A 25,712-nucleotide genomic window follows, 5' to 3' on the forward strand; every position below is an offset into this window, starting at 1 on the left:
GTTGGCTACACTTATGATGTGATTGTTGGAGGCCCGGCCTGAGCCAGAAATGGACAGATATTAGTGCAGCCATGAGTGCAGCAGAATACTGTTTTTAATTGATTTCATGGAAGGTAACTAATGCAAATAATTTACTGGTTGCAAGCCACATGCACACAAATCTATCAGTAATGGCCGTCAGGCACCGTGGTCTGATGGCCTTCCGTTCGTGAAGACAGCCTCTGTGGAGCCTTGTGGTTCGACACTAGCTCTGCACAGCGTTTCCAGACCAATCACCAAAAACCTTTATCATCTGCACACATACAGATAAGTTTTGTGTGGCGTTTCGAAGAAAACTGGGTTGGGTAGTGAGTGTGAAAATTTGATACTCTGTGCATAACAGGATGTCACACTGAGTATTCACATGAAGAACCGTGTTTCTTTTATGTGTGAAATCTGTCAGGAGCACAGGAATTAAGAGCTGCTCATGAAGTTCTTCATTTCCATCCAAAGGTCAAGAGTTGCCGTGTCAGCCTGTAGTGATGCAGCTTCTGTCCTGGTCCTGTTATCCTGCACGAGTCTGCATGGGAGAAAACACAATCAAACTGATACCACGAGCATAAACCTCTGTTTTGCGCACTTTGTCTGGTGCTTTTGTCACGCAAACATTTTTTTTCTGCATACATCTCACATGCACACTTAAAGCCATCGAACTGTGTCACAGAGTCAACAAAGGTAGAACAAAACCACTGAGGTTGAATCTGAAACCAGTGGCCCAAAGAATTTTCCATCAGCAGCCTCACAGTCGAGACAGAGTACGCCCCGCTGCGTCTGAGCAGGTTTGCTTACTGCCGTGCTGCAGCTTTGCAGCAGCAAAGACAGAAGAGTCCACAGCCATACTGGCAGTGCAGTGCTTGAGCTAAATGCTAATGTTAGCATGCTAACATGCTCACAGTGACAATGCTAACATGCTGAAATTAAGCAGGTATAATCAGACTGTGTTCACCACCTTTGGTTAGCATGTTAGCATGCTAACATTAGCTAATTAGCACTGAACACTGGATAAAATTGGACATCTGTACCAAATTTCAATAGCTCTGGAGACATTTTATGCTGCATCAAAAATGGCAATCTCATGGTGGTGCTACAGAAATGTAAAGCCAGTCAGGTTCACCCTCTGGGGACCACAAATGTGCCCAGAAATCCACATAACACTGATGAGACATAATTCAGTCTGAGCCAAACACTGAAACAGAAATCCCCATTTTCACCTGTGCTGAGCTTTCGCTCATCAAAACGTCTGGAGGAGGAAATGAGTGTAACGCTGGCCATGCCCCTTTTGCACAGAGGGTGGGTTGTGGTTTGGCTGTGCCATCGCATGTGAAATGGGGTGACACGGCAGTTTCATCAGTTCTGTCAGTTTTTCTGTTAGCTGCTCGTCAACTTCCTGATTTAAACATAAGAACTGTTTCCTCTTTCGCCTCCTGATGAGGTTGTTCTTCAAGGCACAGCTTCGGATCAGTCTCCTCTGTTATTCTGCCAAAGACGACCAAATCTGAATTTTACCAAGTGATATGAATGAAATTTGTTGTTGGAATTGACTCGTCTTCAGTTTTGAATACTGACACTACGTTTGGCGCGCTGGGCCGTGGAGCTTCTGCAGGACTGGTGAGTACAGAGGCATCGCAGCACAAGTGGACGTTTTCCTGAGCTGTGAATGTAAATCGAATCCAGTAAACGACTGTCGTGTCCAACTCCTGTGTGTCTCCAGCGTCAATGCATCCCCTCGTGTTCGCTCATGACCGTATGCGTGTGAGAGGAGGAAGAGAGTGAAGTGGTGTACATGGCTGCGACGGCAATGCAGGTCTATAAGCAGTAGCATACACGCTGCGTGTGTCTGGGTGTGTGTGTGTTGAGTGTGTGTGTGATGTCAGGAGACACCAGCACCCTGTCCTGGAGGAGCATGTCTCCCACCAGCCACTCGGATTCCTCGGACGTGTCTCCCACGGCACACGTCACCAGGGACAGCATCTTCCCGGTGAAGATCATCAAAGTGTGCTTCCTCAGCAACAGCTCCAACCTGGGCAAGAACTTCAAACTGGTCCGCTGTGAGGAGGGATGGACCATCAGGGTACTGCACTCTACTCTTTACTCTACTGCACTCTACTAACTGTACTCAACTGCACTCTAAACAATACTTTACTCAGGTCTTCCTTACTGTGTAGTACTCGAATGTTCTTTTACTGCACTATACTGCCCTCTACTTTACTCTATGACACTGTACTCTCCTGTACTTTCCAGTACTTTTTGTTATTTTTTACTTCTGTCGACTGCACTATACACTATTGTATTCCACTATTTTGTAGTACACTTCTTACACTCTACTCTGCTCAACTGTCCATGTATTCTTTACTGTACTCTCCTGTGCTTTACTGTACTCTGCTACCCTATTGTACTCTTTACTTACTAACTTACTACTTTACTTTGAGCCCAGCTGACGTGCGCTCGACTTCACTGTTCTTGTGTGTACTACACTCTCCTCATCTGTACTCGTCTGTTTTCACCTCTACATTGCTGCACTGTACTCCGCTACGCTTGTTTGTGTTGTACTCTTAGACAAGAAAACACGCTTCCTTGTGTCCCAGGCTGTCATGAACGTGGTGCTGTCCAGCGGCTGTGTGGGTCCGGACATAAAGTACAGCCTCTGCTACGGCCTCCTCCTCAAACACCTCAAGTCCTCAGAGATACACTGGCTGCACCCCGAACTGACGGTGTCAGAGCTCACCCAGCGCTACGAGCAGCAGCACCTGGAGGCTGAGTGGAGGTCAGTGCTTCATCCCTCTGCTCATGTACCGGACATGTATTTAAAATCATCGAGAGTGGTCGAGCGAGCAGATTTCATGGAAGAGCTGACTCCGCGCTCTCCGAGGTCTCTTCTAGTTCTTAAATTTTATCTGAAGTTGGCAGTAAATTTCATCTTGGCTGGACCAGGACTCGGGGCGATGGAGGGGAGCTTTGGATGACCCCTGCTCCAATGTGATGAATCTTTCAGGTGTATTTCTGTGAATGTGGAGACCTCTGTTGTATTAAACCCTGAGGTGAGCTGATAATACGGGGTTAAGGCGCTGACTATGAACCACATGGTCCTGGAATCAGCGCTCAGGGGACCCTCTGCTGCACACTGGGAGAACTAAGAACTAAGTTCATGTGTCGTATCAGCTGCTGTGTGGCAGCTCTGTTGTCTCGATGGTACAAAGCATCCCTGTTGCTGCTTCCTAACTGTAACTGTTTGCTTGGCCAGATACGATCTGAGGATCAGATACATCCCATCAAACTTCATGGAGAAATTCAAAGATGACAGAACCACCATGCTCTACTTTTACCAGCAGGTCAGTAACGCTCTGTGTGTGTGTGTGGTGTGTGTGTTTGGTTAAGACCTGCAGAATTATTAGTTCAGACTGTGGTTATGGTGAGGTGAGGCTCAGTCGTTTTAGTCAATGTGTGTGTGTGTGTGTGTGTGTGTGTGTGTGTGTGTGTGTGTGTGTGTGTGCGTGCGTATCCACAGGTACGAAGCGATTACATGCAGCAGTATGCCTCAAAAGTCAGCGATGGGATGGCTTTACAGCTCGGTTGTCTGGAAATAAGGTGACTACCACCTCATGTCTGTGTGTGCTGCTCTGCATTGAAGACAACAGGACAACTGGACATAGTTTTACAGTCTTAAAGAAAAAAAATCCATTGTGTTCAATTATTGTGTTTTCAGGAGATTCTACAAAGACATGAATCCAAACGGTCTGGACAAAAAGTCCAACTTCGAGCTATTAGAGTAAGTTCAGTGCATCACCCTCCTCCATTCAGGGCAGTGGAGCTTTTTTGTGTTTTTTTAAAATCCTGACAAACATTTGACAGACCGTGCAGCAGACACATGGGCAGCTACCCCCACACACAGACCACAAAGATTCATGAGAAAGCATCAAAGCACCTGGCAGCCAAAAGGTTCCCGGCTGTTCTGGCTGTGCATGCTTTTGAAACCACGTTTGTTTTCTGATTGTGGTCTGCATTAGGAAAGATGTGGGGCTGGACCTGTTCTTTCCCCGAGAGCTGATCAACAGCATGAAGGTAGAGAGCCTAAACAAACAACTAATGAACATGTCTTAACCTGCAGCTACTACTTGATGCAACATAAGCACAGAATGCAATTAACCTAGAAACATAAGTTTTCATTGACTGTTTTGTGTCAGCCCAAGCAGCTACGTCGGCTCGTCCAGCAGACGTTCCAGGGCTACTCCACTCTGAAGCAAGACCAGTGCATGACCCGCTTCTTCACCACGCTGGCTCAGTGCTACAGCTACACACAGGAGAGCTTCGCGTGCCAGCTGGTGGTGAGTTCGAAGCGTGCACAAGTGACAAAATGTCTTATTTTCCGTCACATTTCACACGTGTTGCACTTTTTCAGCACTGAGCGTTCGTGTGTGACTGCCTTGTGTTTACAGCATGGCTGGAATCTAACAATAGACCTGGTCATTGGCCCTGAAGGCATCAGTCAGCAAACTGAGAACTCCACAGTGAGTTCCTTAAATGCAGAATCAGACCGATCATAATGCACACACTGTAACTAAAGCGTCACTTTTCCCCACTTTATTTCTCCATCTTTGTCTCTTTTGCAGCCCATCTGTTTGGCCAAGTTCTCCCAGGTGCGCAGTATCTCCTGCTCTGCTGAGAGCGACGGCCGGGCTCTGCTCACCGTGCACATAGAGGGAGCCAAACAGGTAACTCTGAACTTCATGTCCAGCAGCTGATTAGTGTTGCATTTGTTCAATCTGCACAAAAAATTGTGTTGCTGTTGTTGTTGTTTCTGGCTGGGTGTTTCCCCTTGTTTTACTTTTCATGTGCTCTGGCCGCTGAGTTGCACTTCTGTTCCAGTCAGATGAGGTTAAGGTGCAAAGTCTCTCAAGTTGAAACAGCAACACACACTGAACATCTTCTGTCTTCAACCCTCCAGCCGCTGTCAGTGAACACATCGTCTCTGGCTGTGGCAGAAAACATGGCCGACCTGATTGACGGCTACTGTCGGCTGAACGGCACCTCTGAGAGTTCGTTAATTATCCGGCCAAATAAAGGTACACTTCACCGACATGAATACATCAACCTGTCATAAAAATGCTCCTTTCCTGAATCAATCTGTCCAGTTTTGACACAACTGATAGGAACAAAGTCCAAAAACCTAAAATATGTGTTCATTTCAGGCAGAGACACAAGACTGAAACTGCCTGACATCCCAAAACAGTGAGTGTGATGACTCAGACTGGAAACTTTCTTAAATTTTGTTGAAATTGAGGGTTTTCTTTCCACTGTCGTGGTGAATTGGGGGGAAACATTCATTGTGCAGGTGCAGCTTTGTCTCACCTTCTCTTTATGCTCTGGTCTCCCTGTGCTCACTGCTGCTAACACAGGATGATTCATGGTATTGACTGCTTGCTTTAAAGAAGAAATTTAAAAGAGGAATCTCTCTCTCTCTCTTTCTCTTTCTCTTTCCCTTCCAGTTCTGGCTCCAGTGGTTCTGACAGAGGTTTGAGTAAGTCTAAGCAGTAACTTATGTGGTGGATTAATTAGCAGTGATTATAATTTTTCACAGGCTTCTTCAGTTTGGTTGCTGCTATAAACAAATGCATTGCAAACCCTTTAAATTTCAGTGTGTTTCCTTGACTTCAGGTTCGGATATTTACGCTGAGATCCCAGAGGGCACAGCAGACTCCTGTGGTGAGTGTTGTTTCGCTGACAGTCAGTCAGTGCAGAGATGTCACCGTTCTTGTTTTGACCGTCAGCTGTGAGGATAGCAGAAAAAAAAGGCTCCAAACAGCTTTAAAGTAAATCAGTGATCTGCTTCAGGCTGCTCTCTTCCTCCTTGAGAAACAAACGTGTTGAAAGACGCGTTACGACACGCAACAAAGTTCAAATATTCTAAATAAAAATCTGTGACACATTCAAGGAAACGTAGAAAAGTTCTGTAGTTTGGGTCCTGCCAAATCCTGCTGTCTAATGAAGACTTACAGGTAGGAACACCAGCGGTTACTGCCCTCTGGTGGCTGCAGTAGTAAAGGGTACAGTGACAGACCAAATTCGACAGTTGTCTGGTCCACACTGTGCCACTGCAGCACCAACAAGAGAACTGAAGGAGACATTAAGGATTAAAGCAAAATTTACCTTCCAGAGTAACTTGCACAACACTGGTTTGGTCGGCCGTGCTTCTCAGCAGCTTTCAGTTTCAGCCAAAGGTGGAACAGAGGCGTTCGTGCAGCAGGTTGTTCTCATTAGAGGGACTGTTCATGATGTGACAGTCGACTCTTCAGAGGTCTCAGGAGGAGCCTTGTCCTTCAAACATCACATCATTAAAAATCCTTCTAATGAGACTTACCTGGTGTGCTGAGCTATTTGTTTCAAATGTCTTTGATCCAGCACCCGTCCTCTCAGGCGCTGGGTGTGCATGTGCATGTCTTTTTCATCGTCTCTTCAGTGTCTTAATCTCTGTGTTCAGAGAAGAGCAGAATCTCCAGAGACGACATCGCTGTGGGTCGGATCCTGGGAGAGGGATTCTTCGGAGAGGTTCACAATGGAGTTTATAAAAGCCCAGTGAGTTCATCACTACACTTCCAAAGGTTTAATGTGACCTGGTGGATAGCAAACGTAATGCTAAAGCTTCTCTGTTGCATTGCACTGAGTCCTGCCTGCGTGTGTTTGTAGACAGGAGAGAGGATTTCTGTGGCCATCAAAACATGCAAGGACTGCTCAGCTGATGTAAAGGAGAAGTTTCTCAGTGAAGCCGGTGAGTGTGCAGCTGCAGCTGTGATTGTTTCCTTTTAAAACACTTGCACTTGCACATCTCGGTCACAGACTCAGCTCACGGGGCTCGTGTGGAGATTTGTGATGTAACTGCAAAGCATGACAGGTGTTCAGAGCAGGAAATGTAAAACTTTTAGCTACATGTAAAATCAGTTTTGGTTGGAGAATTTTCCTCACATGAAAATATGACTGAACATCGTTTTAAGTGTGAATTAGAAAGAGGCAATTTCAAAGTAGACTGTAGCAACAGAAGTTTGGAACATTTCAGGGTTTTTGCACGTTTCGTCAGTCAGAAGGTTGCTGTAGTCGACTTCCTGTTGCCTGGTTGTGGCTTTGTGAGAAAGCTCAGGGTGAGACAAGAGATCCCACATCTGTGCCTCTGCACCCTTTTCCTCCATCTGTCGCAGGCTTGATGAAAAATTTGGATCACCCCCACATTGTGCGTCTGATCGGAGTCATTGAGGTTGACCCTGTCTGGATTGTCATGGAGCTGTATGAGCACGGAGAGGTGTGTGTCTTTTGTTCTGTATGTGCTTCACTGTGTGTAAATAATGGAATGAAAAGCAAATCTGTTCTCCAATTAAATTTGTTAAAACCTGGAAATTGATACTGCATGATGGAAAAGCTGTGTTATTGGTTCCATGACAGCTGGGGAACTATCTGGTGGAGCAGCAGTACAGCCTGACCACCGCGACGTTAATCCTGTACTGTCTACAGCTCTGCAAAGCCTTGGCTTACCTGGAGGGACTCAATATGGTGCACAGGTAGCAGAGCCTCGTCCGTTAGTGACACTTTTCCTCCTAGAAAACCTAAAGGCGGGCATTCTGCAGTCTTAAGCACGAGTGATTTCATTCAGAAACGCCCCAAAACATGTTTAAAAGACAGTTCACGTCCCTGTGCATTCACACTGCGGGCTGTGGGCGGCCTTATCTCGAGCTTCTGCTAATATTTACTGCAACTGTGTCTGTGCTGCAGAGATATCGCAGTGAGGAATGTCTTGGTGGCGTCCCCCGAATGCGTCAAGCTCGGTGACTTCGGCCTGTCTCGCTACATTGATGAACAAGAGTATTATAAAGGTGAACACACACACACACATGCACTGAGACACAGATGTTTCAGACATTGAGAGAGGAGAGGAAACTCACTCAGGTGTGTTAAAGTTCAGTTTGGGTGAAATTGACACACACATGACTTCACTTATTGTGTACACAGAGATACATGTCTGACCTGTTTTTTGTCCATTTCTCTTCTAATATTTCTCTCCTTCTCGCAGCCTCAGTTAGTCGATTGCCGATCAAATGGATGGCACCTGAGTCCATCAACTTCAGGCGCTTCACCACAGCGAGTGATGTCTGGATGTTTGGTGAGAAATACGCTCGTCTGCAGACGTGAACATTCTTTTCATCATAATAAAAGCTCATGCAGCTGGTCGTGTGTGTGTGTGTGTGTGTGTTCAACCAGGTGTGTGTGTGTGGGAGATCTTCTCCATGGCCCAGCAGCCCTTCTTCTGGCTGGAGAACGGGCAGGTGATCAACCAGCTGGAGTCAGGGGTTCGACTCCCCAAACCGCAGCTCTGCCCGCCCACCATCTACTCCCTGCTCACCCGCTGCTGGGCGTACGAGCCGCACGCCCGGCCCGTCTTCAGCCAGCTCGTCTGCTCCCTGAAGTACACACTCACACACCTGCACGCACACACATATTTTGTGTCATCCTCATAGTGTGTTTCCAGTGTTCAGAGATTCAGATCTGCTCTTTCAGCTTTGCATGCTGGGATTTCAGGTCAAAGCATCTGATGCTGAAAACAGCTAAACATACTTCAGACCACATGATTTGTAATGGAGGGTAAATCAACCAATCAGCTGCCAAAGATTCAACTTAATGTGCTTTTATTGGTCAGACAGTTGATACACAAATTCACTTTAAAGACACATGAAATGAAGGTAAAATCTACTGAATAGGAATATTACTTTCTCTCATACGTTTGAGGCTATTAGACACCGATACACACAGTAACTGGTGTGTGTGTGTGTGTGTGTGTGTGTGTGTGTGTGTGTGTGTGTGTGCTTGGCAGAGAGATCCACAGGATGGAGCAGGAGGTGGGTGTGAGGAAAGACAGATCACGGCCCATCTCATCAATATTTGAGCCGAAGCACACAGAGCCTCCACCCAAGGTACGACACAGGCACACACACACACACACACACACACACACTAACCCTGACAGCCCTTTAATAAATGACATGTCCTCTCTTTCTCTCTGTCACCAGCCATCCAGAATACAAGGCAACACTCTTCCTCGGGTCAAGCACACACAGGTATCTCCCTTGCTCACACACACACACACACACACACACACACACACATAAACAGCTGACCAGTAGCTGACCAAATCTAGGTTTAACTGAGCTATTTCAGTCCTCTGCTCTGACTTCCTGTTTTCCCACAGAGCGAAAACACACTGAACAATATCTGCTTATGTTCTAAAGCCCAATATAGTACTCACAATCATATGCTTCATGACAATATGTTACACACACAATGAGTGAATTGGCCAGATGACATCAAAGAGAAAGTTTGCTGTTGAGTCATATTCTGCAACAGCATCTCTTTAGGCCAGAGGGTACAAACTGGATGACTAAGCAACGAGATGGAAATAAACTGACACAACTCATTTGAGGCATGCGTGTGTGTGTGTGTGTGTGTGTGTGTGTGTGTGTGTGTGTGTGTGTGTGTGTGTGTGTGTGTGTAGGGAGCAGACAGGGATAGCAGGCCGGTGTGGGAGAAAGAGAGAGCTCAAGTGGAGGACACTTTACAAAGACAAAGGAGGGAGATGCTGATGGATAAACAGTGGCTGGAGCAGGAGGAGAGACAACTGGTGAGGGAGCACACACACACACACACACACACACACACACACACACACACACACACACACACACACACATTCCTGTCAGGTGCCGTAGTAGAGCGCGCCTTGCGCTGCTCAGCAAAGGAGGAACAGGAAGTAGTTTGTGGCCTCAGTGCGTGACGAAATGATGGTGGAGACACACCAGCAGAAGGTCACATGTCATGATGTGATGTGATGAAATGTCAGACTCCACACCTCTCACTGAGGCTGCCACCTTACCTCCATTATGCAAACGCAGCTGCTGATCATCGCTGCTGTCACTGAAGCCTGCTTCTGTGTTTCTGCAGGATCCTGTCGTGCGACTGGACTCACACATCAAGGTGCATTATCTTGTTTTATCTCCGATTTTTGTAGATTTGACAGGTCTATAAAAACTGCAGTAAGCGCCTTTTGACCACTAAGGGGCAGAGCCACACCTGTTAATGCACTGTGGGTCACACACAAGCATTATTAGATGCGGTTTGCTTCACCACTTGCCTTACTGAGACACAGTGGCAGTAAAAAATAAAAACTGTGAAATAACCTGACATGAACCTTGAAACTGAACCCTGTTAAAGTAATAAATCCACATCCTCTCTTCCTGCGTCTCTGTCTATGTTGTTTGCAGCCACATGAAAAAAGCCCCGAAAATGGTGAGTCCAGACTATGAGGCCTCATTTCAGAACTGTTTAAGTAAATATGTGCATCTTAAGAAGGTTACACATACAAACAAGTGGCAGAAGTCAAAGTCTATGAGATGTGTATGATAAGATGTATATACTGTATAGGAAATATGCCACATCTGTCATACAAAAAATGCAAATATTTAGCTTTTTCTGTCTGTGTCAGGACCTCCAGAGAAGCCTCCAATGCCTCCCACAGTCACACAGGTAATGAAATAAAATAAAATAAAAACTTGGTATAACTTTCTATTGATTGTTCTATTTTCTTTCATCAAGCTGTAAACACACTAGGAGCCTTCAAGTGATTCGTACAGCTGACATCCTGGCACCGAAATGCAGTGATAAATTACATTTGTTCATTAAAAAGTATGTTTTGTGTCCCTGCAGCCTCGGCCCACAGCTGAGCTGGACCGATCAGGCGATCAGGTTTACACCGGCGTCATGGCCATGGTGAAGCAGGTGGTCCAGATGAAGAATGACGTCAGCACGCTGCCTGCCTCAGAGTATCCCAACGCTGTCAAAGTAGGTCCATCACTGAGTGTTGCTGTGTGCTTTACGACTCAGATGAACAGTCTGCTCATAAATCTTTACCAGAGTAAAGTGAGATACGGCCCTGGTTGATATAGATCAGCATGACTTGGATGAAGAGCCTTGAACGTCATCTTTGGTTTTTGATTCTTTAAGTGGTAAACTTCTTTCCCCTCCCGCCTCTTGCACCCTCCGCCCGTCTTTGCCTCCCCCCCTCCCTCCCTCAGGCGGTGGGCGTCACTCTCCGTGGCCTGATTCAAAGTGTTGATGAGATCCTGCCATCGCTGCACAGCTCTGTGACGACAGAGGTAGGACTCTCTTCATCTGTCTTTGCATCAACCATCAGCCACATTTTTCTGTGACAGTGTGCATGCATGACAACCAATAGACTGTGTAGAGCTTGAGCATTTGATCGGAGATGATTCCTGCAAGCTGATAAATCAGAACAGAGGAGGAAAATCTGTAAATGCAGTGTCCGAATTTAATGAATGCTACTTGCAAGGAGCAGCATGAGTGAATTTATCACATGAAACACATATTGCATATGAAAAATTCACATGTAGTTTTTGGACATCTTAAAGATCGAGGGCACTAAGAAACTGCTGAACAAGGATCTGGGGGAGCTGATCAATAAGATGCGACTGGCCCAGCAGAACTCCGTAACGTCGCTGAAGGAGGAGTGTCAGCGGCAGATGCTGGCGGCCGCCCACACTCTGGCGCTGGACTCCAAAAACCTGCTGGATGCTGTGGACCAGGCTCGAGTCCGGGCCAACCTGGCCAAGCCCAAACCTGTTTCACAAGACGAAGAGGACTGTGGGGAATCGGCAGAGTGCTCACAGGCTCCTTGATGATCGAATGGACTCTGGATGGACCTGTGGACAGCTGCTCCTGTGAGAGCGTCCAACACTTCCTGCACTCATGCTAATGAAAGATGTCATAATATATTTGTATTTTCTACCCAAACTCCCAAACTGAGCATTTCAAGATGAACAAATCAAAGAACCACGATGTCTAAGAGTAATAAAGTTCATACTTTCTCCCTTTTTTTATTCTTTTTACTATTTTTCCTATTAAAGACAATGGCATTCTGCACTTTCTATGTTGTTTTTCTCCTTTTGTGCCTTTAGAAAACTGCAGCAAACAACAGAAAAGAAGGAAGAAAAACAGGAAAAACACTCAATTACATTTTCTGGTCAGAAAGTCCTCCTGCATGATGTCTGCATAGCATAACTCTGGCATCCTGGCTGAACAGACGCCAAGCACAGGTGGAGCTCAACGGTGCTTTTAATGTCAGTCAGTCTTGAAACCGACTCCTGTTGCTCTGGACAGTTGAAAACATAATTCAACCAATGCCTCACCTTTTGCAGACACTCTTTCAACCAGCAGCATGTTCGTGTTTGATTTTGCATCATATGTGTGACTGACATTACAGGATGTCTCTTTTGCCTCTGGTCAGAGCATAGCTTTTTTTTTAATTTGAACGCCAGTAGTGAAGCCTGAAGCAGGACTGAACTGGTTCTGTGAGGCAATAAAGTCTCACCAATTTAGTCTCCACTGCAGACGCTGCAGGGCATGTGCTAACGTCAAGCAGAGGTGTTGCAAAATCACTGACCAGACTGGTGATTCTGCAACAAAACTGCTTAGTTAGTTTTACGAAAAGATGGTTTGACTTCCAAAAACAACTTCTCACATACGACTATTAAACAGCAGCTGCCTCGACACATGAAACCTCTTGTTTTCAACACTTAGCCCGTGACAGTTGAGTCTCTGCGCAGTGATTTGTGGTCATTTCTCAGTGTTGTTGGCTAGAAGACGTGAGACTTCAGACTTGATGTACAGTAATTTTAAACAAAGATCAGCTGAATCATGTATGTCTTGTTACTTGTCACACAACCACGTTTCTTAGCTGATTATCTATCTGACCATCTTTGGCTTAAGGTGGAGAATCCGGCTGTGTCTCATGAGCCTGTGGAACAAGTCCTTCGCTCTGGAGATGGAGCTTCTATGCAGAATGGTGGATGGATGGATGAATGGATTTAACTGTGATCACCAGCAGCAGAACAAACCTTTTGTGACACTGTGTGGTCATCCTGATCATTATTCTGGGTCATTTCTTCTTAGATTTCGACCCTCCACATGTCCCTTTAGATTGCTATTGAAGACTTTCCATAACAAACACAAAGTCAACGCAAGACTTGAAGACAATTCGTTCTGTTATCTGCTTTCTGTGACCAGGACATGCCATTAGTCTGTCCAGCAATATAGAAAAATTCAAATGAAGCCAATTAAAGCCAAATGGAAAACACCACTGATGGTTGAAACCAAAGCAAAGCACTCTGAAAGGTGGAGGTGGAGGCTGACCAATGCATATGCACCACCTTATTGTTTCTGCCCTTTAAAATGCAGCACTTCAGGTTAGAGCAGTCATCGTCTCTGCAGTCCCAAAGCCACCAAGAACAAACCTTTGACAGGATTATCATCAGGTGAGGATTTTACTTTTTTTTTTTGCAACTTGAAACCGTTTTCAAAGCACCGGCTTTTAAAGGTGTGGGTGTTAGTCAAGTACTGCGAGCGCTACCTTAAAATTGTTAAAATAATACTAGTCACCAGCTGTTTCTGTCATCTGCACATAATGTGGAGCTGCTTCAAATGTTTTGTTGCAGCTCAGCTCTTCAAATGTTGATCTTACGCGCTCATGTTACACGCTCACACATTGTTAGAAATCAAAAGTACAGTCCTTTCATTTCCAGTCTCTTCGCTTCACACGCCAAACGTCTTTTAACACTTCCAATATTATCTTTAGTCTTCGGATATCACTTTCTAACAAGTCGTGACTCGCTAACTAATTGTGTTTTCATGTTTCATATACGAACTGCAGACCTTAGGAGTCAGGAGAAGATCAATCAATGAAACTGCCACAACTCGTAAATTACATGTTATGAGGCAGCAACACCCTTCAGGTGCAAACTTGTTTTTTGTTGTTGAACGTAGGATGAAGAAGAAGTTGATCCTCGATGTGGACACAGGGGTGGATGATGCCCAGGCCATCATGGTGGCCCTCGCAGACCCTGATGTGGAGATTTTGGGGATCACCTGCTGCCACGGCAATACGTCCCTGGAGAACGTCCTGCAGAACACACTGCGTGTCCTGAAAGTCTGCAACAGGCTGGATGTAAGTTTGTGGCTGAACCTCGGTCTCAAACTTCAGACACAGAATGGACAGAAACCAGTTCTGATCATACTTTAGTTTTGTCTCTGAGGTGGAAAAATGAGGCTTTGCTCACTTTGTTGATGTGGGAACAAAATGATTCTTCATCCTTTTAACGAATCAATAGCTGCAACATCATCCAGTCACCAAGTGGCAGCTCCCTGCAGCCCCAAAACAGACAGCATGTTCCTCAGACACATGATCTCCAAGACTGACATCAAACTTTCTGCCTTTGATACATATTTTAAACTATTTTAACACAGTAAGAAAGACCAGCCAACTGTTCCAGACGATTGATTGATTGGAAGATATCATGGTCAATGCTGCCATTAGATACAACAGAGATCTTATTTTCATCAGAATTCAGTCTGGTTATTTTAGTCTGAGTTAAGGTCTTTTCCAGTATCCTACTGACGAAGGAAGGAGTCATTCTTTGTTTATTAATCTGTCTGTGCGATCAGCTGAGAGAATTCTTGTGTAAGCACAGATGAATGATGAGCACTGATAACATCTGAGTTCAAGGGCGGGCTATTCACCAAGGTCAACGTCATCAAACACAAACCTGTTCGAAAAAATGGCTGCAATGGCTCCTCTTTTCCTGTTCTGTTTGACTGATAAAATTTATAATTTGGAGGTCAAGCCTCTATCTGTGTAGACACACCAGTCATGCTGTTTAGCCAGATCTCAAATAGGAAACATATAATGCACGTTCTTTTCACTTATCAGATCATTAGCCAGTGATCAGATGTTAAAAAGAGCAAATTTCAGCTGTAGGGATGTAGATGGACCATGGCTGAACATTGACAAATTTAAGGTTACTGAGACGGGCTGTTTAAGATCACCGATTTGTTTAAAGAAGCTGCATGACGCCTGTCTGATAGACATCTGAGAGATGATATATGTGGTTATTGTTGTTTAATAGTTCATCAATCTGGCTGAGCTCCCAGTGCGGCAGCTTTAATGAACTCCCGGTGATTGTGCTGGAGGCTGCATCCCCGGAGAATGCGATGAAGAGGGGGACGAGGGGCGTAGGATCCCTGACTGGGACACAGACAATCCTCTGAATACGTTGGATGGTTTGAAGCGGTCGGTTGGATGAGCAGTAAGAGATAGACGCTGTCTTTCTGTGTGTGCTTGCTTTGAGGCTTATCTGTGCACCCTTGTTTTGACACAGCACGCCAAGAGCATGTTGCAAGTTGGCACCGAGCAGTCTGCAACCGGTGATGCTTGGATGCACTCAATCAGGCCTGAAGAGATCCAAAAGATATTGTCAACAAATCTTACACACACACACAATAACAAACCATAAGTTTGGTAAAACACTATTTTTTTGCACCAATTAATCAATAGCTATCAACATCAGTGGGGTCTGGAGGGGCCTCTGGCTACCAGGAAGCAGCCTGTGGGGGACTGAAAGTGTGTGAATGATGAGAGTCTGTGCATGAGACACTTTGAAATGAGATGCAAACCTCAGTGCATGTCTCCTCACAGCGGGAAAATCCTCGTGCCAGATATACAGTGAAGTGATTTCATGCTGTAAGTTTTCAGGCACGTCAGCTGGCTCCAAATTAAAGAGCGGAGCAAGTACATTAAACTCCCTTTAATTAGTTTTCACACCACTCACCAAGTGCCTGAAGGAGTTCTCGCACTCGGCAGCATATTGAGGCATCATAACAGGCTTTTGTTGGCGCTGCAGTTTTAATTTCTCTTCAAATGATTTCACAATTGAAAGCAGAAACCTGAGAAGCTGGCTGGAGCGCGAGGTTCAGCTCTGAGAGGCACTTAATGTCCACCACGAAGGCCAAATCAAGCAGACACTTGTTGTCACTGAGTTTCCACATCGGGCTTTCCTTCATTATTCAAGAGAAACTGACGCTTTAGAACAGGTTTACTCTGCCTGATGCTTGCAACTTGGCAGCAGCAACAAGGCACTCCTTCACAAATTCTCTTTTCCTGAATGAGGTTTCAGCTCCTTAGCTGTTAGCTCGCTCACCACAAAATCCATTAATAAACTTCTAGTATTTTTCCTGATTTAACGAAAGCATTGGAGATGGGACCTATGCATGATGCTATGTAACGCACATCTCCTCATACTCTACAGATCCCAGTGTATTGTGGCTGTGCAAAGCCCCTACTGGCCCAAAAACAAAATGCTGGACATTTTCATGGAGAGGACGGGCTGGGTGATGTCCCAGATCCAGACGCTCCAGGCCTGGAGCTCCTGCAGGAGGAGAAAGCCGCACAGGCCTTGATCCAGATGGTGAAAGAGAACCCCGGAGAGGTGAAGAAGCATCCAAAGATCTGAAATGTGTCAAGATCAACCAATATTCTGTAACATCTTCTTGATTTGCAGTTCAGTTGAGATTGATCTTTTCGGGCCGAGGACAAAATGTGCCTTGCTTTCATGTTGCTGTGCACAGGTGACTCTCGTGGCCACGGCGCCCCTCACTAACCTGGCTGTCGCAGCGCAACTGGACCCTTCCATCTCCACCGAACTGAAGGCGCTCTACATCATGGGAGGAAACATTGAATGTCGGTGGCCTGTTATTTGTCTTTTTCTCTTCTGTGATTTCCACCTCTGCACTCGCATTACTGAGGCTGATCACTGTGTGTATGTGTGTGCAGCCAGAGGTAACATCTCAGTGTGCGGAGAGTTTAACTTTGCCGTCGACCCCGAGGCTGCCTACATCGTGTTGGAACGCTACACCTGTCCCACCTACATCGCCACCTGGGAGGTCACCTGCAAGAACAGCCTGCCGTGGGTGAGGCCGAGCACACGGCTGGAGGAGAGACTTTACCCTTAATGTGCCATCAATGCCATTTGTGGTTTGATACGCAGAGACTGTTTTTTCACAGTGAACACTCTGTTTGCCTCCCTCAGTCCTTCTGCGAAGAGTGGCTCGGCCAAAACACTGAGAAAGCTGCCTTCATGAAACAAATCTCTAGCCTTTCAATAATGGTAAGAGTGTGCAGGTTGTGGTGATGAAAAGGAAAATCTGGGGTGAAATTTGCTGAAACATTCTTCTTAAATTGCTCCACATGTTTGCTTCAGAGAGCCCCAGCCTCTCTGGGAGGCCGTTTAATACCCAATCATGTTACTCACCTGTTGCCAGTTCACCTAATTGCCGGTGAGATGCTCCACCAGCTGTTTTGTTTTAGCATTTCACAGCTTTTCCGGTCTTCTGTTGCCACAGGCCCAACATTTTTTCAATGTGCTTCAACTTCTTTGGAAACAGGGTTGCATCGGGGTGTACAGCACAGCATGTGATGCAGAACATGTTAGCATGAATGCTTAACGCTCAGAGGGGTCCTTAGGCACTTAATCTACTGATAATCTATTTATGCCTTCGTCCTCCTCGGGTGCCAACAGGTCTTAATGTGTTGTGATGATGTGCTGTCTCTGCAGATGGCTCAGTCACAGGACTATCAAAACCAGACCACAGCAGGCAATGGGTTCATTTCCTGTGACAGCTTCGCCGTCGCCGCCGCCATCGATGATACGTTCACAACCGAGAGCGATGAGGTCTGCGTCTACTGCTTCACTGTCTGTAAAATACAAAACAGTTCAGCTTAAATGATTATCCCACAACGTCTTGTGTCCCTCCACCAGGTTGCAGTGACAGTGGAGCTGGAGGGGACCTACACCCGAGGCATGATGGTGCTGGACTACATGGAGCTGCTGCCGAAGAAACACAAGGTTTCCGTCATGAAGAGAGTTGACCTGGAGAAGCTCAAGCAAATGTTCATGAATTCACTGAAGTAGAACGATACTGCAACAAGATGAAGGCAAACTAAGGCTCATGAGTGATTCTCCCAGTTCGGTATGAAGAACTTGACTGGTCCGGACAGAGCCCTGACTCAGCCTCATCTTTGGTATTAACTGAACAATATCGGGGATTAACCTCACTCGTGCTTCTCTTTTAAAGCAGACACACCAGGAAAAACACACCCATGCAGCTATATCAAGGGATATACATTTTTACTGTGTGCTGGAAACCAGAAATCTGGTTGAGGTTAAATTCAGACCAGTGCAGATGATTAACAGATGTTTGTCGTATCCACTGTTCCTGAGTGCAGAACAGTCTGCATCAAGCACAAGATGTATAGACATTCACCCGTCTGCTAGAGGGCTAGACAATCTATAGTTATCAACACTTTCCTGTTAATAAATGCTGCACCATTATTAAATGACCTGGCTGTTGATTGTTGTTGAAGATGCTGCACTTCATGGCGTTCTTTGTTTGTCCTCGTTCAGCTGCCTTAAACTAAAGACTAATTGCAGAATAAAGTTTGTGACACTGACAATCATCCCACAGTATCATCACTCGTTTTCATTTTATAATTCTACGTGTCCCTTTAATTGTTTTAATTGTTAAATGCAATGACTTTCTAAAAAAAAAAAAAAAAACACATTGTGCTTCCCAGACTGAGCTCTTCCCTTCTGTTTATCATAAAGAAAGCAGAAGCTATGAACAGTTTTCATCTGTTTTCCATTACAGACAGTCGTGGAGGCGGCTATAGAAACATCTAACAACGTCAAAAACTAAATGTACTTTCAAGTTCAAGCCAACACTGCTAAAAGCAGCACCAACTTAGAAAACCCATACATTTCTCAAATATTTCTGCATCAGCCCATATGGGGGCTTGCCTGTTGCATCATGCCTATGTAACTCCCCTGTGTTCAGCCCCTGAATTTTAAGGGCTGTGCCTTATCTGAGGGCAGTGCAGACAGCAGCAGACGTCCATCAAGATCTGTTCACCAGGTGAGGATTTTGATATCATCTTCATAGTTTGCACTGTACTGTACATTTTCATCCACAGTGTCCACATATTTGCATTTTTGCAAATGTTTCCTATGTTTTTCACTGCTGCTAAGAACAGCTTCTAATGTCTTGAACCCAGCTGCATTTCTTGGTGTGTCTATCATTATAGGCTGAAGTTGCAGGGCAAGATCAACTTGTTTGTTTAGATTCTTTTGACAAGGTAAATCATGTTTAACATAATCTGAATCAGAAGAAGCCTGAGATAACCTTAGTTTTGCAAATGCATTGGCAAAATCTAAATTAAACTCAACAAAAAGACAAAGACTAAAATGAAAAAAGGAAAAATACATTAAGATAAAATGATAAACAAAACAATATATAGACAAATAAGAAAAGACAGTGCTGTCACGGTGCGTCGCGAGCTACGAATAATTAGCTCCAAATGTGCTTCCACTAAAACCAGCAGCACACAGAAAAGGTTAAAGCTCTGTGGGAGGAGAGCTCAACCTTTCCCAGACGTGCTGGACAGACACTGAACACTGCTTCTTCTTTAATTATTGGAGCAGCTACCAAACGTCCCAGACTACCTGAGGTTGTTTAGTCGACTGGTTCTGGCCAACTGTTAAATGCAACTCCAATATTCTTTGTTTTGTTCTCCAGCAACTCCCAAAGTGAAATCATCTGACTTTTCACTTAATAAATGCTCCAGTATGTTCACCATCTAGGTAAAGTATAGCTTTATCAGAGCTTATTCACTGAAAACAGCCACCTGGTGCAAATAGGAGTGATGAGAGAGGTGAGACCGGCTCAAAAACAGAACAATAAGATGAAATATACTGTAATGCTCCACAGAGCTGAGGGGAACTGCAGAGTCTCATACATGTAGTCATTAGCTCTATTGTTAAAAATGCCTGTTAGCACAGCTTCAAGGAGAAGGAGAGCAGGACTTGTGCGGCGCTCGAAAGGTCTGTCTGCTTTGAGGCAAACCTATAAACCTTTTCTTGGTGTCAAATGTAGAATGAAGAAGAAGTTGATCCTCGACGTGGACACAGGGGTGGATGATGCTCAGAGCATCATGGTGGCCCTCGCGGCCCCTGATGTGGAGATTTTGGGGATCACCTGCTGTTTTGGCAACACTCCCCTGGAGAACGTCCTCAAGAACACACTGCGTGTCCTGAAAGTCTGCAACAAGCTGGATGTAAGTTTGTGGATTTAGGGGTTAATATCAGCAGCTGTGACTGGGCATCACACCCCAACAACCACGATCTGTCATATTCCACAGATCCCAGTGTACCGTGGCTGTGCGGAGCCCCTGCTGGCCTGTAAACGCCACGCTTCAGATTTTCACGGTAAGGACGGGCTGGGTGACGTCCCAGATCCAGACACTCCAGGCCTGGAGCTGCTGCAGAAGAAAAAAGCTGCGCAGGCCTTGATCAAGATTGTGAAGCAGAACCCTGGAGAGGTGCGACAAATACGAGACTCGTGCTCAACAGAGGTTTCGAAAGAGAAATGTACCAAAGAAGAAAGAAATATGCTTTTTTTTCTCCCCTTTGCTCTGTCTGCAGGTGAGTCTGGTTGCTACAGCGCCCCTCACTAACCTGGCTGTCGCAGTGCAGCTCGACCCTTCCTTTCCTAAGAAGCTGAAGGCGCTTTACATCATGGGAGGAAACATTGAATGTGCGTTACCTGTCATTCATTTCACTCAATCACTCAGTAACTTCAATCTCTGCACTTAAATAATGAAGAATTCGGATTGTGTGTGCAGCCAGAGGCAACACCACAGTGTGCGGAGAGTTTAACTTCGTGGCTGACCCCGAGGCTGCCTACATCGTGTTGGAACGCTTCACCTGTCCCACCTACATCGCCTCCTGGGAGTTCAGCTGCAAGAACAGCCTGCCTTGGGTGAGGCTGAATACACACCTTCAGGATTCTTTACAATAGTGAAGCAAAGTTCAGCTTTTCAGATTTCCTGTATGTTCAGTAGTAATTAGTCACCTTAGCACCTGAAACCCAGTGGATTTGAACTGGTGCTTGAGCCTTGGAGCCAGGCTTAAGTTGCACAAGCTATCCACTAAGTTTGCATGTAAAGTCCATCAACTGGTAGGGGATGGGTCTAAATATTTAGCAACTAGTTTGTGTGGTGCAACCAGTTTTATCTTAGTGACTGCTTCCGTCCTCAGTCTTTCTGTGAGCCCTGGCTGTCCCAAAACACTGAGAAGGCTGCCTTCATGAAAAAGATCACGAGCCTCTCTATGAAGGTAAGAGCGTGCACGTCATGATGACGGATGAGGAAAGAAAGAGTTTACTGTGGAGGAAAAAAGCTGAATTTAACATCTTGTGTCGGTTTTTCAATGAATTGGCTTTGACTTTGATCCCTTCACCCCCGCATAGATAGAAATACTCGAATGACTTCCACAGAATATTCCAGAAGGATCAGTGTTATTGGTTATAAATAAGAAGAATAAGCACAGTAGCAACTTTAACTACTGAAGTTATGACAAGAAAAATGCGCCACAGTGGAGGTTAAAAAGCCCGAAGCAGCTGTTTAGACCACTCATGCCTTGGGTGCTTTTTAAATGAGTGCTATTTAATCCTGTCACAGCATGTCTAAATGTGTTGTCATGATGTGTTGTCTGTGCAGAGAGCTCAGTCAGCGGTGTATCAAAAGGAGATCACAACAGGGAAAGGGTTCAATTCCTGCGACACCTACGCCGTCGCCGCCGCCATCGATGATGCATTCGTAACCGAGTGCGACGAGGTCAGCGTCTACTGCTTCAGTGTCTGTAAAATACAAAACATTTCCGTTAAATCATTATCCCACAACGTCTTGTGTCCCTCCACCAGGTTGCAGTGACAGTGGAGCTGGAGGGGACCTGCACCCGAGGCATGATGGTGCTGGACTACATGGAGCTGCTGCCGAAGAAACACAAGGCTTTCGTCATGAAGAAAGTTGACCTGGAGAAGCTCAAGCAGATGTTCATGAATTCACTGAAGTAGAACGATACTGCAACAAGATGAAGGCATGAAATTGGTTCACCAAAATAAACAACAAAGTGAATTTGAGTCTGTAATTGTGTGTGTTTTCAGTCAGTATTTAACTGCACGCAGCAGGTTCTCTATAGGTGAGGGAGGGAATGTCACACTTGGTCTAAGTGAGCATTACTCTAAGTGCATAGCAGTGAAAGTGTAAGTCATTCTTACAGACATGTGACAATGACGTAAACAATGAGAAGATGCAATGAGCCAAACAGTGATCCCACCAGATTTATGGTTACAAAGACTGTCTCTGTCAGGTGTCTCTGTTTTTCTGTCAGAACAGGAAACTTTGTTGAAGCCTCAATAACTGCATTTCACGGCAACCCAGCAAAAGGTGAAAAGGTTAGTTTTTGCGTGCATAACTACACATGCAAATAACTTTGTTTATCCATCTACGTGGTGTTAACACAAAGGTTAAACGTATCCGTGTGGCAAAGGATATAGAGTAAACTCAAACAAGGAAGCCAGGCATGGTGCACTGAAGTGTTAACATTTTGCTTTGTGTGCATTGCAAATTTAGAAATTGACATTTGTCCATATTCCCATTTTTCCCTATCATATATGTAAATCCCATTAAAAAAAAATATTCCATGAGTGCAATCAGTCATGTCTGCACACTTTAGGGGCCAAACTGAAAACCTAAAGTTTATCTGGAATAAGAATTTTTTCTGTCTCCAAGAATTAAAATGAGTAGCAAATGCCGAATACTTCTGATGAATAACGTCTGTCACAGTGACAGCTGTTGAGTGACATTGGCAGCAGGGTGCACAGGTTTTTTCTCATCTCCTTGGGCGAAAAGTCATTCAGCATAGCGCCACATAAAGCTCCAGTCTACTGTCAAAAAAAAATTCCTTTGCATATGCAAAACATTCAAAGCAGGATTTAATCACAGATTTGCAAAGTGGACAAAAAGTAGAAAAGCTTAAGCAGTGAAGCGCAGTGTGATTGGTCAGATCCTTAACACACATAATGAGACATGGCGGAGAAGCGTCCTCCATTGGAAAGAGGAACTGACCGACGACGTTTAATGGATGCATCAACAGCGCTGATATTTTAAAACGGCTCTTGTCGGGGGCATGAGAACGCTGTTGTGAAACATTCCTTTGAAGTTTTTTGGTTTTTGGAGGGGGCGGAGCTTGGGCTTGAAAAACCAGCCTAAACTTTGCTAACATTGGTCAACATCCTATGCAAACATCTTGGGGCTGTTGCATAACCTCCGTTTCTGTCCTATATAAAAGGCAGAGAGATGAGGTGAGGTGAAGTGAGGCGAGGTGAAGTGAGGTGAGGTGAGGTGAGGTGAGAGTCCCTTTGGAAAAAGCTCAGTCTTGTCACTGAAACCTTGGCTCAAATGTAAGTTCATCTCTCTGCTCTCTATCTCTACATGGTTCCCAGTTTGTTTATTGATGAATGAAGTGTATTGATGTTTTGATCAATAATGTGTGAAACTGCATTACCATTGCATCTGCAGCACATTGGTTCCATCTGTGTTTTCAGCAGCTGACAAGTGAACCCAGTGCGCCTTCAGGTATGAATTTGTCTTTTTGTCAAATGTAGAAAAATGAAGAAGCTGATCCTTGACGTGGACACCGGGGTGGACGATGCCCAGGCCATCATGATTGCCCTCGCAGACCCCAACGTGGAGATCCTGGCAATCACCTGTTGTAGCGGCAACACTCCCCTCGAAAACGCCTGCAAGAACACGCTCCGTGTCCTACAGAAGTGCAGCAAACTGAATGTAATTTTTTCTAAGGTCAAAGCTTTGATGACTTCTTGTGTGTGGCCGCGGCATCAGCCTGTTACGTAAACATGTATTTCTCCTCAGATCCCGGTGTACCGTGGCTGTGAACAGCCCCTCCTGGCTGAACCGCGCCACGCTGGAGATTTCCACGGGAAGGACGGGCTGGGCGACGTCCCAGATCCAGATGCTCCAGGCCTGGACATGCTGCAGAAGGAAAAAGCTCAGCAGGCCATGATCGATATTGTGAACTGTCACCCTGGAGAGGTGGGTAGATGGTAACCCTCAAACGCCCCCTGAGAACTGTGTGGCTGTTGTATCAATCTAGCACATTAGGATGAAATGAATCCATATATTTAGGAAGAAGCGGGTCTCATCATGTATTATTAATGTTTTTCGCTTGCTCTCTGGGTGCAGGTGACTCTCGTGGCCACGGCAGCCCTCACTAACCTGGCTGTCGCAGTGCAGCTCGACCCTTCCTTTCCTAAGAATCTGAAGGCGCTCTACATCATGGGAGGAAACACTGAATGTACGCATGTTATCTGTGTCTTTTCACGTGTGTGAACATCTACTGCAAGTGTGAAACTCAATGCCATTGTTTCACACAGCGAGGGGCAACACCACAGTGTGCGGAGAGTTTAACTTTGTGGTCGACCCCGAGGCTGCCTACATCGTGTTGGAACGCTACACCTGTCCCACCTACATCGCCTCCTGGGAGTTCAGCTGCAGGAACAGCCTGCCTTGGGTCTGTCATTATTCTCTTCTGAGACACTGCAGAATTCACGATGACCAGAGACACTAATCTGAAAAAGCAAACTGATAAAATAGACCACGTAATTTACTCGTTTCAGTGTTGCTGCTTGACTTTCTGTCTGTCTTGTCCTCCTCAGTCCTTCATTGACACTTGGCTGGCCCAAAGCACAGACAAGGCTTGTTTCATGGAGTGCATTTCCCGTCACACCAGGAAGGTATGAGAGTGTCCTGAGCCTTTATCTTGACTTTTAACAAGAAATCAGAATAAATGTCACATATGTCTTTTGTTTAACTGTTGTCTTTGTAAGACGGCCCAGTCTGCGGACTATCAGGGGGAGCAGACCGAGGGAGCTGGGTTCAACCCCTGTGACGCCTTCGCTTTGGCTGCCGCCATCGAGGACTCCCTGGTGATCGAAAGCGAAGAGGTTAACATGCAGCTTTCATTCCCTTCACATGTTCATTGGGTTTCAGCACTTTAAATGTGGTGTATGGATCAAAGCAGTGGGTGTTTTTTAAAGATCTTTCAACGCTGTCTTCCTTCTCCAGGTTGCAGCGACAGTGGAGCTGGAGGGGACCCACACCCGAGGCATGATGGTGCTGGATTACATGAAGCTGCTGAAGAAGGAGCACAAGGTCACCATCATGAAGAAAGTTGACTTGGAGTTGTTCAAAAAAATGATGATGGCTTCGCTGCAGTAGACTTCTCTGAGCTGCAGTTTTCACTAAAGACCATCATCTTTACGGGTCATGCCAGTGATACTCACAGAATTATTCTTATAAGAAATTCAGGGACAGCACTAGATTTTAGACAAATTTTACTACAACCACATGTGACATTTGTCTCTGATCTATTGTTAATGTTAGGCTGTGTACTTGGTATGTCCTTAAAAACACTCGTCTACATTAACAGTGAACTGCCTGATATCTTAAGCTTCATGTAACTTTAGACTTTTTTCCCATCAATCATGTCTTGCAGACTTAAGAATCGTGATTCTTTGTGATTTTCTATCATTACTGATGGTGTAATTGGCTCAGGGCTTTTGACTTGACTCCTCTTTAGTTTGGTTGTTGCAGTATGTCACTCCAGTTTGAATATACAGCTGTACAATGTTGTGAGCTTTGTAATTCTCTGGGGAGCAACCGCAAATAAACTCTACATACTTCCATAACTATTGTATATTTGCCTTCTTAAAACTCACATCAGCTGGTTCATTCAATGTCACAGAATATGGTGCCAAATTACAAACTTCTTTCCAAGAAGAAGAGAAATTATAATAACAGTTAATAAGACTTGTACAGT

At 45.3% G+C, this 25,712-nt stretch overlaps 5 protein-coding genes across 5 annotated transcripts in view; 4 read left to right on the top strand and 1 right to left on the bottom strand.

Annotated features, from left to right (window-relative positions):
- Positions 1 to 25,712, bottom strand: part of harbi1 (harbinger transposase derived 1) — a 148,754-nt gene that overhangs the window by 74,924 nt on the left and 48,118 nt on the right. The window lies entirely within an intron of this gene.
- On the top strand, positions 1,389 to 12,014 carry LOC143315774 (protein-tyrosine kinase 2-beta-like). The gene is made up of 30 exons (XM_076723168.1): positions 1,389 to 1,647; positions 1,751 to 2,110; positions 2,625 to 2,803; positions 3,281 to 3,368; positions 3,545 to 3,624; positions 3,743 to 3,805; positions 4,044 to 4,098; positions 4,221 to 4,361; positions 4,473 to 4,544; positions 4,647 to 4,748; positions 4,982 to 5,099; positions 5,226 to 5,265; positions 5,523 to 5,554; positions 5,692 to 5,739; positions 6,515 to 6,609; positions 6,721 to 6,802; positions 7,227 to 7,327; positions 7,468 to 7,583; positions 7,795 to 7,895; positions 8,093 to 8,182; positions 8,281 to 8,485; positions 8,891 to 8,990; positions 9,087 to 9,134; positions 9,569 to 9,694; positions 10,015 to 10,047; positions 10,335 to 10,359; positions 10,556 to 10,596; positions 10,777 to 10,911; positions 11,145 to 11,225; positions 11,499 to 12,014. Exons 2-30 carry the CDS (start codon positions 1,907 to 1,909, stop codon positions 11,763 to 11,765), a joined length of 2,868 nt encoding a protein of 955 aa, XP_076579283.1. The 5' UTR covers positions 1,389 to 1,647; positions 1,751 to 1,906; the 3' UTR covers positions 11,766 to 12,014.
- LOC143316130 (inosine-uridine preferring nucleoside hydrolase-like) lies at positions 13,348 to 17,888 on the top strand. The gene is made up of 8 exons (XM_076723869.1): positions 13,348 to 13,400; positions 13,909 to 14,089; positions 16,227 to 16,406; positions 16,546 to 16,657; positions 16,751 to 16,887; positions 17,007 to 17,084; positions 17,532 to 17,648; positions 17,736 to 17,888. Exons 2-8 carry the CDS (start codon positions 13,910 to 13,912, stop codon positions 17,886 to 17,888), a joined length of 957 nt encoding a protein of 318 aa, XP_076579984.1. The 5' UTR covers positions 13,348 to 13,400; position 13,909.
- LOC143316126 (inosine-uridine preferring nucleoside hydrolase-like) lies at positions 19,907 to 21,885 on the top strand. Its single transcript, XM_076723863.1, has 7 exons — positions 19,907 to 20,086; positions 20,171 to 20,350; positions 20,454 to 20,565; positions 20,654 to 20,790; positions 21,069 to 21,146; positions 21,530 to 21,646; positions 21,733 to 21,885. Exons 1-7 carry the CDS (start codon positions 19,907 to 19,909, stop codon positions 21,883 to 21,885), a joined length of 957 nt encoding a protein of 318 aa, XP_076579978.1.
- LOC143316129 (inosine-uridine preferring nucleoside hydrolase-like) lies at positions 23,210 to 25,111 on the top strand. Its single transcript, XM_076723868.1, has 8 exons — positions 23,210 to 23,274; positions 23,479 to 23,659; positions 23,747 to 23,926; positions 24,077 to 24,188; positions 24,268 to 24,404; positions 24,550 to 24,627; positions 24,721 to 24,837; positions 24,959 to 25,111. The coding sequence occupies exons 2-8, from the start codon at positions 23,483 to 23,485 to the stop codon at positions 25,109 to 25,111; spliced, it is 954 nt and encodes a 317-aa protein (XP_076579983.1). The 5' UTR covers positions 23,210 to 23,274; positions 23,479 to 23,482.

This window comes from Chaetodon auriga, chromosome 23 (genome assembly GCF_051107435.1).
Source record: "Chaetodon auriga isolate fChaAug3 chromosome 23, fChaAug3.hap1, whole genome shotgun sequence".
Taxonomy (NCBI): domain Eukaryota; kingdom Metazoa; phylum Chordata; class Actinopteri; order Chaetodontiformes; family Chaetodontidae; genus Chaetodon; species Chaetodon auriga.